This window comes from Triticum dicoccoides, chromosome 3A (genome assembly GCF_002162155.2).
Source record: "Triticum dicoccoides isolate Atlit2015 ecotype Zavitan chromosome 3A, WEW_v2.0, whole genome shotgun sequence".
NCBI classification, from domain to species: domain Eukaryota; kingdom Viridiplantae; phylum Streptophyta; class Magnoliopsida; order Poales; family Poaceae; genus Triticum; species Triticum dicoccoides.
Window position 1 is genome coordinate 73,423,103 of NC_041384.1, and position 12,413 is coordinate 73,435,515.

At 45.2% G+C, this 12,413-nt stretch overlaps 2 protein-coding genes across 2 annotated transcripts; one reads left to right on the forward strand and one right to left on the reverse strand.

Annotated features, from left to right (window-relative positions):
- The first annotated feature begins 1,373 nt into the window (after positions 1 to 1,373).
- On the forward strand, positions 1,374 to 4,709 carry LOC119267230 (transcription factor MYBS3-like). The gene is made up of 3 exons (XM_037548590.1): positions 1,374 to 1,883; positions 3,642 to 3,850; positions 3,951 to 4,709. Exons 1-3 carry the CDS (start codon positions 1,559 to 1,561, stop codon positions 4,518 to 4,520), a joined length of 1,104 nt encoding a protein of 367 aa, XP_037404487.1. The 5' UTR covers positions 1,374 to 1,558; the 3' UTR covers positions 4,521 to 4,709.
- A 1,571-nt stretch (positions 4,710 to 6,280) lies between these two features.
- LOC119271973 lies at positions 6,281 to 9,030 on the reverse strand. The gene is made up of 2 exons (XM_037553595.1): positions 8,736 to 9,030; positions 6,281 to 7,479 (listed from the first exon to the last, which is right to left on the reverse strand). Exons 1-2 carry the CDS (start codon positions 9,028 to 9,030, stop codon positions 6,578 to 6,580), a joined length of 1,197 nt encoding a protein of 398 aa, XP_037409492.1. The 3' UTR covers positions 6,281 to 6,577.
- Positions 9,031 to 12,413: the final 3,383 nt, after the last annotated feature.

The window sequence follows — 12,413 nt, forward strand, 5'->3', positions numbered from 1 at the left end:
TGTGAGTAGAAGAGGACAATGCATGGAGCTGGTCTCGTGGCTACCATCATCGCTATCATATGGTGCGTAAGGGGGCTGATCGGACGATCTATGCATTACCAACGACTAGCACTTCCCATATAGGATTGGCTTTTAAATTTCGTACATGAACCATTCCGTTCCTTCAAAGTGGATTCTAAACATCTCATCAAACCTCGTCTGTTTTTTTACTTTACTTGATAAGCACAATGCAACATGTGTTTTCATCTCTCTTCTCTTAAAAAAATATACAAAAGCTTTTTTTTTGAAATAAAAAAATATACAGAAGCTTTTTGAAACCAGGTTATTGTAATCCACCATTCCACCTTGATACCAAATGACATATGCAACCTGAGAGCAACTTTAATAGAGTCACCATATTAGCAGCCTTCATAATGCTACGAAGCACGCTCCATATAGTAATATGGAGGCTATCGACGAGATGCGCAAAGTGAGAATCGTCACGTGTGGCTTCCAACAATGACATGTGTTTTGACATCCCAATTCGCCCACTCATTGAGGAGCGTGGGATCCTCATGCGCGGCTTCCAGCGCGCGTGACACTCCTCTTTCTCGGCGAGGAGGGGCGGCCGCCTCATGCGGTTCCTTCTCGACTAGGATCCACTTCTCCTCCTATGTGATCTACCTGTCCGGCCGTAGAGGAAGCCGTGGGCGACGAGGCTACGAGCTAGATCATTCATGGCGACGACCTTTTTATAGCTGCAGCCTGCAGGCGGCAGGGAAAAGTGGTTGAAAACATGGCGACAATTGCGTGGGCAGTTGGGATGCGGCGGCCGTCATTCATTAGCTCACTTCCAGGTCAAATTGACGTCTAGCCATCCGCGCCATTAGCAATGACGGAAGGTTGGCCATGTAGGAGGATGAAAAGGGACGAATTCCCTTCTGCACGAGCGGTTGACAATAAAGCCCTGCTCCAAATCAACGCCTCACAACCTTCAAATATAGGGGCTTGCCGGCTGTATTTGGAGCGCGTTTCGAAATTATGGTGATTGGGAGGGCGGGGTGGCGACTCTTCTGTACCATTTTTTATCAAAATTGCTAAACCACTGGTCATTATGTTGATCGGGCCGATATGACGTCTCAGCCAGAGTTGCACCGAATGGAGTCTGCGTAAGCTTAAAATAAACACTGATTGCGTTTTATCAGTTAGTATGATAAAGAGGAAAAAAGCACACGCAAGCTCCTCGGATACAGCCGCAGGGCGGAGTGGTTATGCACAAGTGGAGTTTACCGCCATCCATCCGTTAATAGAAGGAGGTCATGGCCGTTCTTGTCATTTCGTCGCAAGGCTCTCTCAACCCCTCCTCTCAATAAATACCCAAAAATATCACCACCCCTCCCCTCCCTCCGGAGAGAGAGAGAGATAGAGAGAGAGAGGGAAGGAGGGAACGAACTGAACGCGCACGGCGACACATCTGGCGCTACGCTTCCTTTGGCTCCCAGCGCTCCTCGTACGCACGCACGCACGCACGCACGAACACGCGCGGTGCCGGGGCCGTGACGCCTCGCCGGCGGTGGGGATGACGAGGCGGTGCTCGCACTGCAGCAACAACGGCCACAACGCGCGGACCTGCCCCGCCCGCTCCGGCGCTGGCGGCGGCGGAGGCGGCGTGAGGCTGTTCGGCGTGCACCTCACGTCGCCGCCGGTGGCCGCGATGAAGAAGAGCGCGAGCATGAGCTGCATCGCGTCGTCGCTCGGCGGCGGCGGGTCCGGGGGCTCGTCGCCGGCCGTGGGGCCGGGGGGCGGCGCCGCCAGGGGAGGCGGCGAGGGCGCGCCCGGGTACGTCTCCGACGACCCCATGCACGCCTCCTGCTCGACCAATGGCCGGGCCGAGCGCAAGAAAGGTACCACTAAGAATAAGATCTTCCCTCAATGCCTTCTTTGCTCGTATCTTGCCTATCATCCTCCCGTTCGATGAGTGAAATGATTGGCTGGGCGGTAGAACATTCCCTCTCTTCTCCCCGGCGAATTACCTCCGTGAGCGACCGAGGAAAATGGCGTCTTTGTTTCCGCCATTAGCGCCCCGTACCGTCTCCGCATCTGTTTGCTTCTGGTTAACTCATCGCCTTCAGGTGCATCTACCTACCGCGGCGCCTCATGCAGCGCTTAGCCTTAGCGGTATGAATGAATAAAATAAAAATAAAACCCGCAGCTAGGAGAGGAAAGAGACGATTTTCTTGTCGTCTCCCCCCATCATTCAGTGTCTTTAATCTCTAATTATTGAGTTAGCTTTCTTCAAATTCTGTAGTACAATATTGCTTCAGGCACAGCATCTCGTGTACTACGAGAGAAAACAGAATTTTGTGGGTTCATCCCTTCTTTTTAGTTCCTCGTATACTTTCGCTTCTCCGGAGATTCATATGCAACCAAGATGCCATCCCAATGATAAGCAAACCTCCTTTAAATATCAAAGCGTGCCGAGTCCCAGTCCCATTGAAGAAACCAACAAGCGTTCCAAAACTTTTCTATTTTTCGTGCTTCCTATAAGCAATTATTTTGAGTGGGTGTCAATAATTTGAACACATGCTTAGAATTTGTTTGTTTGCCTGCTGATACCATTGTTACCATGCGATATTTATGAACCGTCCAGAATAGCCGACACAAATCAACACAAACGTACTCCATATCTTTTCTCACCTGATTAAGTTAGATGCACATGTGCATCACACACCGGGCCTGTGTGGATCACATTGCGGAGCGACTGTGACTGGCCACGAATAAAGAGCCCCACAAGTCCCGCCCTGATGTCTCTTTGACCTTTATTTAATCACCTGATCCTAAAAGAATCTAGCCATATTAATTTCCAGCTGGTTTGACCAGTCCTAGATGTTTGCAGTGATATGCTATTTTATTGCATGATTGTACTCCCGCCCTGGGGTACTTTATTGTTGGCACTTGGCTTCAAAGGGACTGTAGGAGCCAAGTGCCCTTTTAGTTGCTTATAGACTAAGGTAGATCTGTTAGAGTGTTAGATGTCAGCTTTCCTTTTCCTTTTGTGATATTGTATTTTGGTCTTAAGTCTTCTGTGCTAATGGTTCTAAAATTAATTGAAATATGCCGCTACAAACATTAGGAAAATACTTATGATGGAGTGCCCTTGTTTTACATGGGGCAACATCTTAGTTGATATACTGTAGAACTTTCCACTGGAATCACTCATATTGAATCAGGGAGACTTAGGGGGACTGAGATACTCCCTCTGTAAAGAAATATAAGACCGTTTAGATCACTAAAGTAGTGATGTAAATGCTCTTATATTTGTTTACGGAGGGAGTACAGATTAAGTAGGCAACAATTTCTTTTCTGCTTTAGTCATTCAGAAAAGCTAGAATGGTTCTTTCGGTCTGTTTCACATTTTGGACCTTGTGGTGGTGTGGAATGTGCATGAACTTTGTGACCGACTGCGTAGAAAGCTGAGGCCAGACACAATGGTTTTCTGAACTGACCTTTTTTTTAAGGTAACAAAGCCAAAAGCTCGTGGTTTACATCAGGTTCAGATAGCAATGATGATTTTTCCTTTTTGAAATGTACATGGGCAAGTCTGCTTCGCTATGTTATTATTGTGAGTGCAGCTTCCAATCATAGACCTATTTGTGCTTCAGGTACACCTTGGACTGAAGAAGAGCATAGGTTGTTTCTACTGGGTCTGCAGAAGCTTGGCAAAGGAGACTGGCGTGGGATATCTCGTAGTTTTGTTGTCTCAAGGACCCCAACTCAGGTGGCCAGCCACGCCCAGAAGTACTTCATTAGACAGACAAACTTCTCAAGACGGAAGAGGAGGTCAAGCTTGTTTGACATGGTCCCGGAAATGGTATGCAACTTTTTGTTGTACATAATAACAGAGATTGTCTGCCTTCTCCACATATGTTAAACTACCTGCTGATACTTGTGCTTTCCTCTTCAACCTGAAGCCAATGGATGAGTCCCCCGATGGCGCGGAAGAGTTTACGCTCTGCAGCACTCAAGATGAAACAAGTAGTTCAAATAAACTGTCGCTGTTTCATCTTGGGCGACAGAAGGAAGCAGAGTGTGATAAAGATCTGCCAACTTTGCAACTAAGGCAGCACGAGGAATCTGAATACGGAGGGCCTTCATTGGAAGCACCAGATTTGGAGATGAACAATGGTGTATCGTTCAAGGCCGCATCTGTCTCGACAGTTCCAGCGTTCTACCCTTCATTGCTCCCTGTTCCACTAACACTTTGGCCTGCGAACGTTTCTAATGTGGAAGCAGCAAATGCAAGCCATGAAGTCCTAAAGCCCACTCCTGTGAATTTAAAGGAGGCAATTAAGGCGGATGAGGTTGTCAGTATGTCCAAGCTCAGCATTGGTGGGGGTACCTCTGGCTCAATGGAGCCTTCCGCTCTTTCCCTTCAGCTTACCGGGCCGACAAATACAAGACAATCAGCTTTTCATGTGAGCCCACCAATGACTAGAACTGACCTTAGTCAGGGAAACAACAGCCCAATCCATGCAGTTTGAAGAGTCATGGAATGGGCCTTCCTGGTCAAGTCTTACAGATTGTATTAATGGTCCTGATACTCTATAATGTTGCGTAAGCTCCTGCGCTTGTACTTTTGTACCGTAACAGCTTCTAAGCTAATGTATCACCATCTTATTTATTTTTTCATTAATAAAGGTAGAGGTACACATGTCAATGAAAATATCCTATATGCCTGTCAGTAAACTCACACTATTGCTACCTTTACGGATACACCTTCACTACTTTGGAGATTTTTGTACGCAAACTTTATAATTAGACATATGACTTCTTTCAGTCTACAAATTTACAAATCTATGTGGGTGTACTAATATTTTTTTATATTCCTCTGTTTTCTTTTGAAATTTGACAGATCTGCTTGAAACATAAAGCTAATAGAATGATTTATGTAGGTTGTTGGTATATATGTTTTTGTAGACTGTTAAATTCCTTGGCCTTCTTTTTTTGAAACTGGGTTGTTGGTATATTAGCTTTTAATTACCAAAGGATGGAGATTTTGCAGTTTTTCTGTTCCTTTTCTGCATTCGTCTTTGTTTGTGTCTTTGTAAACTCGATCCTCAGGAGGGAGGGCTTTACCCTCTCTTCCTATTTTTTAGCACTAAAATGTCAGTTCTCATGCCGATTTTCACTAAAAAATAAGCTGAGATGGAGAAAACTGAAGCACCAGATTGGCAGCAGTATTCCTTTGGTTTGTCGCATTGTTTCGAAGAAACATCTATTTGCTCAATTTTAGTCTTGCAAAAGTTCGAGCTGAAGTATTAAGCGAATGCCAATCATTGTGTTTGACTTGATATCGTCTTCTTGATAGCCTATTTGCAGAACGTTAAATGTCTGGAACGCCTGTCTCATGTGCAATTGTGTCCTCTGCTGCTATCCGTTAGCCGCGTCTCTTGCTTACTGATATACCAATAATTAATCTTTATTCTCAAAGGAAGCCACTTATGCTCCATTATGTTTGATATGGATGCCACAGGTCACTCCAGAAGATGAAGGGGAACATGCCGCAGTGCAACCCGGGTCAGGGACTCATTTCTCAGTAATGAAGCAAGAAGGCAAGAATTTGTGCCAAATCGAACGAAGTATAGAAGGTGCTCATGCAAACGCAATCGAGGGCACGGCTGAGTACATGGAACAGAGGCGTGCAGCTACGAGTGGCTGAAATGGTGACTGCCGACTCAGTCACCAACTTGTGCCATGTCGTCCACTCATGCCGAAAAGCAAGAACGTTTTCCTTGCGCCGATTTGAAACGGGCGCGGGTGTTCCCAAGAAAGAGTGAATTGCACATAAACGTAAGAATTGAGTCACCAGTTTCACATTACCACAAATTTTGTACTGTCAGCTTCAATAAAATTATTACAACTTTTGTGGCAAATTCATTAACCAGGCAGCTAATTTGACAAAGCTGGCCCACATGCCAGGTTCTAGATGGATTGGCACTGATATGTGGTTCAGCCTCGTCAGTTCCGCTATTAACCGTGCAGTTAGTGACTTGACTTCAGCACAAAAGTTGCTGTTTTGTGCAAATTGGCATCCACACAAGTCATGGTTCTGTAAAATAGTGACACAATTGTTGTCGTTCGGTACAATTTACTCAGATTTTTGTTGTTTCTGCCCACCAGGCACCAGCAAGAGAAGGGCTGTCAAAGTGTCCAGTGATGCCCACAAGAACTCACACAACGGTAAATCAGGCTGCCCCAGCTAGTGGCAAGCCAACATTAAGGCAAGAATTGCATCAGGACAGAGTGTCGAAACGCATACAAAAATAATAATCCAGATGTCATGTGTCTTATAGATGCACTTACAGGGGAATTATATTTGCTACTACCAAGTCTGAACATGTCCCCAGTATAATGACAATACTTGAGCATTAGAAAATCAAACACAAACAAACTTGAGCAGAGGTACCAGCAAACCACAAAGCGCGGCTATTTCACATACACATAGGCATTCAGAAATGACATAGACATCCAGATAACAAACATACTATAATACTTAAGTAGTTAGGAGTGAGGACACCCCATCAAGAGGAAGTGCTATTCAGTCACCTTCATACTCAACGTCCTCAGCTGCCATGAACTCCCACTGGAAGCAATTTGGACCCAAAAGGCTTCCGGCGATGTCCAGAGTCGACCAGGTTACCTTCACCTCGACAGCGGCCAGCCCAAGCTTGAAAACGGAGACATGGTTTCCATGCTTTTGAACAGGGAAGGTGCAGCTACGACTGAAAGCGCAATCACCCGAGCCACCAGTCTGATCGAGCATCAACGATACAAGCAACTGACCTCCCTTCGCCACGGCAAGCACAGTCCTGCAAAGCTCAGTCGCCTCGGCGGCGACAACTCCGTCAAACAGCTGGATCTGCGCGCTCAACTCCTTGGTGTAAAACAATGCTGCGTTCAGCCTTATCAAGCCACTGTCCTGTGCCAGCTCTGATATCCCAACCTGCACGGTGGCCTCCGCGGCGCCCCTCAGAAGCGCATAGGCTATGTCCACCGCCCCGCAATCGCCATCGATCCGTCTTCTGTTCTTCGTAGCATGTCTCGAGGTTATGTCGTTGAGGCAGGCAACGCAATCGACGAGCTGTAAATCATCTTCTGCTTCTCCGACTCCTCTCTTGACCTTCATGTCGAACTCAATCAGCACGGGAGCCCCCATTCTGATGCCCCTCTTAGGGCCGGACATTCGGATAAGGCCGTCATGCTCCACGACGAAAGGATCATCCCTTGTGCGGTTGAAGATGTAGTTACGCATAGGGTTCAAAAGATCCCTGACAGCCACGTATCCGTACAACTGGACCGGGCCAGTAACATGTGAAGAAGTGTAAGCTAGCTTCAGGGAGAATATCTGCAGCATGGTGCGAAAATGTTGCCTTTCACAAACCATCCTGTCAGGCATGCAGGAGGCTAATGGCTCGGTCATCATCATTGGCTCCAGACAAGCTGATTGAGAAGCAATGGGAATTGTACATGCAGTAGATTATAAAAATTGTTAACCCCAAAATTTCAATTAAAAGGAGATGAAGAGAACGAGTGGCAGGATACATAGATTGATGCAAGCAAGGCTAGAAAGTGGAATCAAAACAGAATTATGATAATATTAAGCTTACAAATTATCAACGCAATATTATCGATATCCTGAAGTTTAGGTTAAAAACATATCAATCACAGTTTGCACTAACTGTGCATATATATTTCTGTGGTCCGGTCACAAAATAAATTGATGACTAGAGAAAATCAGAGGAAACTAAATATTTGGAGCATTATTTGTCTTTCATGAGAATGAGAAAGTTCAAACATTTGTGCAGAATATATAAATGCAAGAGCTTTCTTAAATAAAGCTGCACAGTCTTTTTAATCTAGAAACTGTGAATCACGTGGCCTCTTTAGGACAAGCAATACAAAATTTGAAAACAGTGGGTCGAGATTGATTAAAATGGGGTTAGATCCTCCTACTCATCCAAAAAGACAATCTTGATTTAATAATAGGCAAGCTAAATAAAAAAAGAAATACAATGCAATCATGAGGATCCATGCGTTTAAATGGTCTATAATAAACAGAACAAGTGATTACAAATGCTCAGTAGCGCCATTTCTTGAAATCATATAGCATCCCTACTTCGATCGATAGGTGGCTGTGGGTTTTCTAATCAACAGAAACAGTGCTTGTAGATGCTCTTAGCCATCTTTTTAGATCATATAGCACCTCTACTTTAAATACCATCCGTTCGTTAATTTTCAGAGAAGTCAAACTTATCTGTGATTGACCAAGTGACCAAGTTTATAGAGAGTAAAATATCAAGAACTGTAACACTAAAATAGTATCACTAGATTTACCATATATTTTCACATTCAGTTATTTGATACTGTATATCATAGCTGTGGATATAATTTTCTACAAACCTGATCAAACATATATATAAACATTTAACTTTTTATACACATCTTATGATTTTGGCCACAGGATAAAAGAGGTGCTTTTAGGATTTTGCCAAAATCTTGCAAAATGCAGAGGGTGTGTCTTTGGTTTTTACTGAAACAAATATTTGAGTTGTTGCTGGTTGTAAGGTGTAAACTAAATCATGAAGTGAAACCTTAGTGGTCTCCTAGTACATACAGAAAGTTTAAGGAAACCGGGAGCCAACCTCCTACATTGGAGCCATTCAGCAATCATAAGATGAAAAAAATTACGTACGTACTCTCGCTGGTATCTTGGAGACGATAAACTTTGGTCCAATAACCGTTGCTTCTGAAGATAGAGCCGTCGCCATGCTTCAAGTGGCGAATGAGGCTGGCGCGCATCACGCTGTCGAGCGGGCGCCCGTCCTCACCCGAGGGCACTCTGCTCCGCGGAGCCCCCGCCGACGCGACGGCTCGCGCGCTGCCGCTCTCGATCTTTCTTCTCTTCTCTTCGGTTGAATCTTCGTCGCCGAAGGTTACTCTCCTCTCGGAGGACTTCGACGGCGGGACGGCCCGCGCGCTACCGCTCTCCATCCCGGCCTCTTCTCTTTTCTTCCTTCGATCGGATTGTCCTCGCCCCAGGTCATTCTAGTAATACGTTTTTACTCCGCAGGCACCGATCGACGACGGCGCTTGTACGCCGCGGCTCCCCATCACCTTTCCCCCCCTAGTTTGGATTTGTTTGGTTAGGGTTTGGGTGCGTGTTTGATTTCGCATATCGGCTAATGTTTGTTCTTTTTCTTTTTTGTTTTCTCATTTTCTTTGTTTTCATTTTTACATTATGTATAATTTTCTAAATAAATATTTTAAAAATGATTCCGAATATTGTGTACTTTTATGAATTTTTGAAGTTTTTCAATTTTTTGAATCCATGACATTATTTAAATTCATGAGCATTTAAATTAGTTTTTATGCTGTTTAAAATTTATGTGACAAATTTGTAATTGTGTTTTGTATTATTTAAATCCACAAAAAAATTTGGTTCATGTATCTTTTAATATTAAAAATTTCCTAAGAAAATACCAACCGAAACAAAAAAAAAGGTGGATGAAAAACCAACTGAAGTAAAAAAATCACTGAACGGTAGATGGGCTGCTGGTCCACAGCGCACTATAGGGGTTATTCGCTCATAACGCGTGGAATAGGAGCTCCCAGGAAACAAAAGCCCAATTCATGAACTTTGAAGAACCATGGAATGCGTAAATCCAATTTGGCTCTAGGGAGCAAATGCTCCTACTCGCCAAAAATGTATTTTGTAATTGTTACTTTTTAAGAATACATGTGTTTATTGTCACACCCAAATGCTATCCCTAAATTTTTAGGGCGAAAGCTTAAACGTATTGACCTGTGAATTTTTTTTCAAACATTCGAATGTTACCTCCAAATGTTACACCGTTTCGCATGAAAATTGTCAAGCACATTTTTACACTATCATGAACATCTACATAAAAAGATAGAATTCTTAAAATTTATTTACTATTTATTTAAGTTTACTATTCATCCGGAAGCATATACTCCCCAGAGCCAAAACAACACTGCCCATGGAAGGAGCCTTCCTGGTCAAGTCTTACAGGTTGTATTAACGGTCCTGATCTTTTACTTTTGTACTCCCTCCGTCCGGAAATACTTGTCATCAAAATGAATAAAAGGCGGTGTATCTAGACTTATTTTAGTTCTAGATACATCCCTTTTTATTCATTTTGATGACAAGTATTTTCGGACGGAGGGAGTACTATAGGGTTTTGCATTGGAGATGTCATCACAACATTGTTTTGGTGGGGATTATTTGTTCCAAGAAATTCTATGTTTTGAAAATATGACCACAAACATTTTTTTCCGGAAAACTAACAGCGTGCAAGCTCCAAACTCACGGCTGCTACTGCTCACGAGCGGTGACCCACCAGGCCCGTTTACGAGGCGATCCAAGCCAGGGCTTGCTCCAAATCGTACATTTTCTTTTTTATTTCACAAGCGTGCAAGCTCCCACATGACGAGCGACATGGGCCGGCCGAACCACGGGAACAACAGCTCATGCACAGTAAGCAAGGCGAGGCGACTAGGGTTTACCTACTCCGCCGGCGTCGCCGGCGTTGAGTCCTTTGTCCCTTGTCCCCTTCGCCGCCGATGACGTTCGTTCGGGCTCCCCGGCCTTGGCGTTATGGTTTCGATGGCCTTGTGCGAGGGCGTCTAGGGAATTGGTTTCGTCCCAGATGGGATCGGATGTTGCGGAGCACCAAAGCTGGAGGTTCGAGCTCGGCCTCTGGAACGGGGAAGGAATACCTTGCAGCGACGAAGCGTCGTCTGGGCGTGCGGAAAGAAGTTTTTTTTTTGAAATAAGGCAAAAGATTTGCCATTTTCATTGATTAAGAAGAAGAAATAGAGGTTTTGGCCCAAGGCCGAATTACAAAGCATTACTCTCGCGGCATTACATTACTCAAAAATTTTGCCCCTGCCAGACACCACATGGAAGCCTCCTCTTTGATTTTAGCAACAATAACCCCCACCGGCACCGCGGTGTTGCGGAAGACACGAGCATTTCTCTCCTTTCAGATTTCCACGAGATAAGCATCATTTGTCCAGATTCAAAATACCTAGGCCACCATGAGCCTTGGACTTGCACACCTGCTCCCAATTGATCTTGCAATTGCCACCCGTGACCTTATCACACCCAGCCCATAGGAAAGCTCGTCGAAGGGAATCAATCTTTTTCATGACCTGAACTGGAAGATTTAGCGCCGTCATGTAATAAATGGCAATGACCGTGATGACCGACTTGACCAGTACCGCTCTGCCCGGAGCAGCCATTAGTTTGCCAAGCCAAGGGGTGAGCTGGGTAGCGATCTTATCTTCAAGCGGCTGGAAGTGGATGCGCTTCATACCTTTAACCGATAGAGGCAAACCAAGGTATTTCATGGGGAATGATGAACGGTTGGCCGGAAAGGAATGCAGGATATCACCAAGGTCTAAGTTTCCACACCGAATCGGAGCAACCAAACTTTTAGAGCAGTTCATGGTCAAACCGGTGACCTCTCCAAACCGCGCAAGGGAGTCCGTGAAAAAATCGACGTCAACTTTAATGGGCGCAAGGAACACGGCAGCATCATCCGCATAAAGCGAGGCACGGATCACCATGGCATCATCCGCGGAAAGAAGTTATGATCGGAGGTGTGGCTGCGTGTAAGGATCAGCCGCCGGAATCTCTAGTTGGTTGGCTGAGACACGTACTCCTGGTGAAGAGAGAAGCTTGCCTGTGCTTATACATGCTGTCGAGATTAGCCAGTTGCATTCGTTTTTGCACATGCGGAAATTCTTGTGTCCCGGCAATGGGGATCCTGGTGGAACGTGGAAGGCTGAGGCACGTACTTATGTTGAAGTGAAAAGTCTGTATGTGTCTATGTATGATGTCGAGATTAGTCAGTTGTATGCTTATTTGGGAGCAAAGGCAGAAGCGAGCAGTCTGGGAGCGGAAAAAGATTCAGAACAAGACTTGGCAACATCGGCGGCCTCCCTCAAGAAGGACCGCCGGGCCTAATGTCGATCCTATGTTGGAACTGTCGCGGGTTAGGCGACCCCGCAACAGTTAATGAGTTGCGCGACCTTGCGCGGGAGAGTGAGCCGGCGATCCTTTGTGTTGTGAAAACGCAGATTGCAAAGAATCACATGGAGGGTTTGGCAAGAACTTTAGGGTATGACAATGCTTACGGAGTGGGCAGCTCGGGGAGAAGTGGTGGTCTGTGTATGTATTGGAAGCGGCCTTTGGTGCTGGAACTAAGGAATTCCTCTAAATATCATATAGATATGGAGGTTAAGGAGAATGGCAAAGATCCATGGCGCCTAACTTGTTGGTATGGGGAGGCAAATAGGAGCATGCGATATAAAACCTGGGATATGATGCGATTTTTGAAGGCAGATAGTGA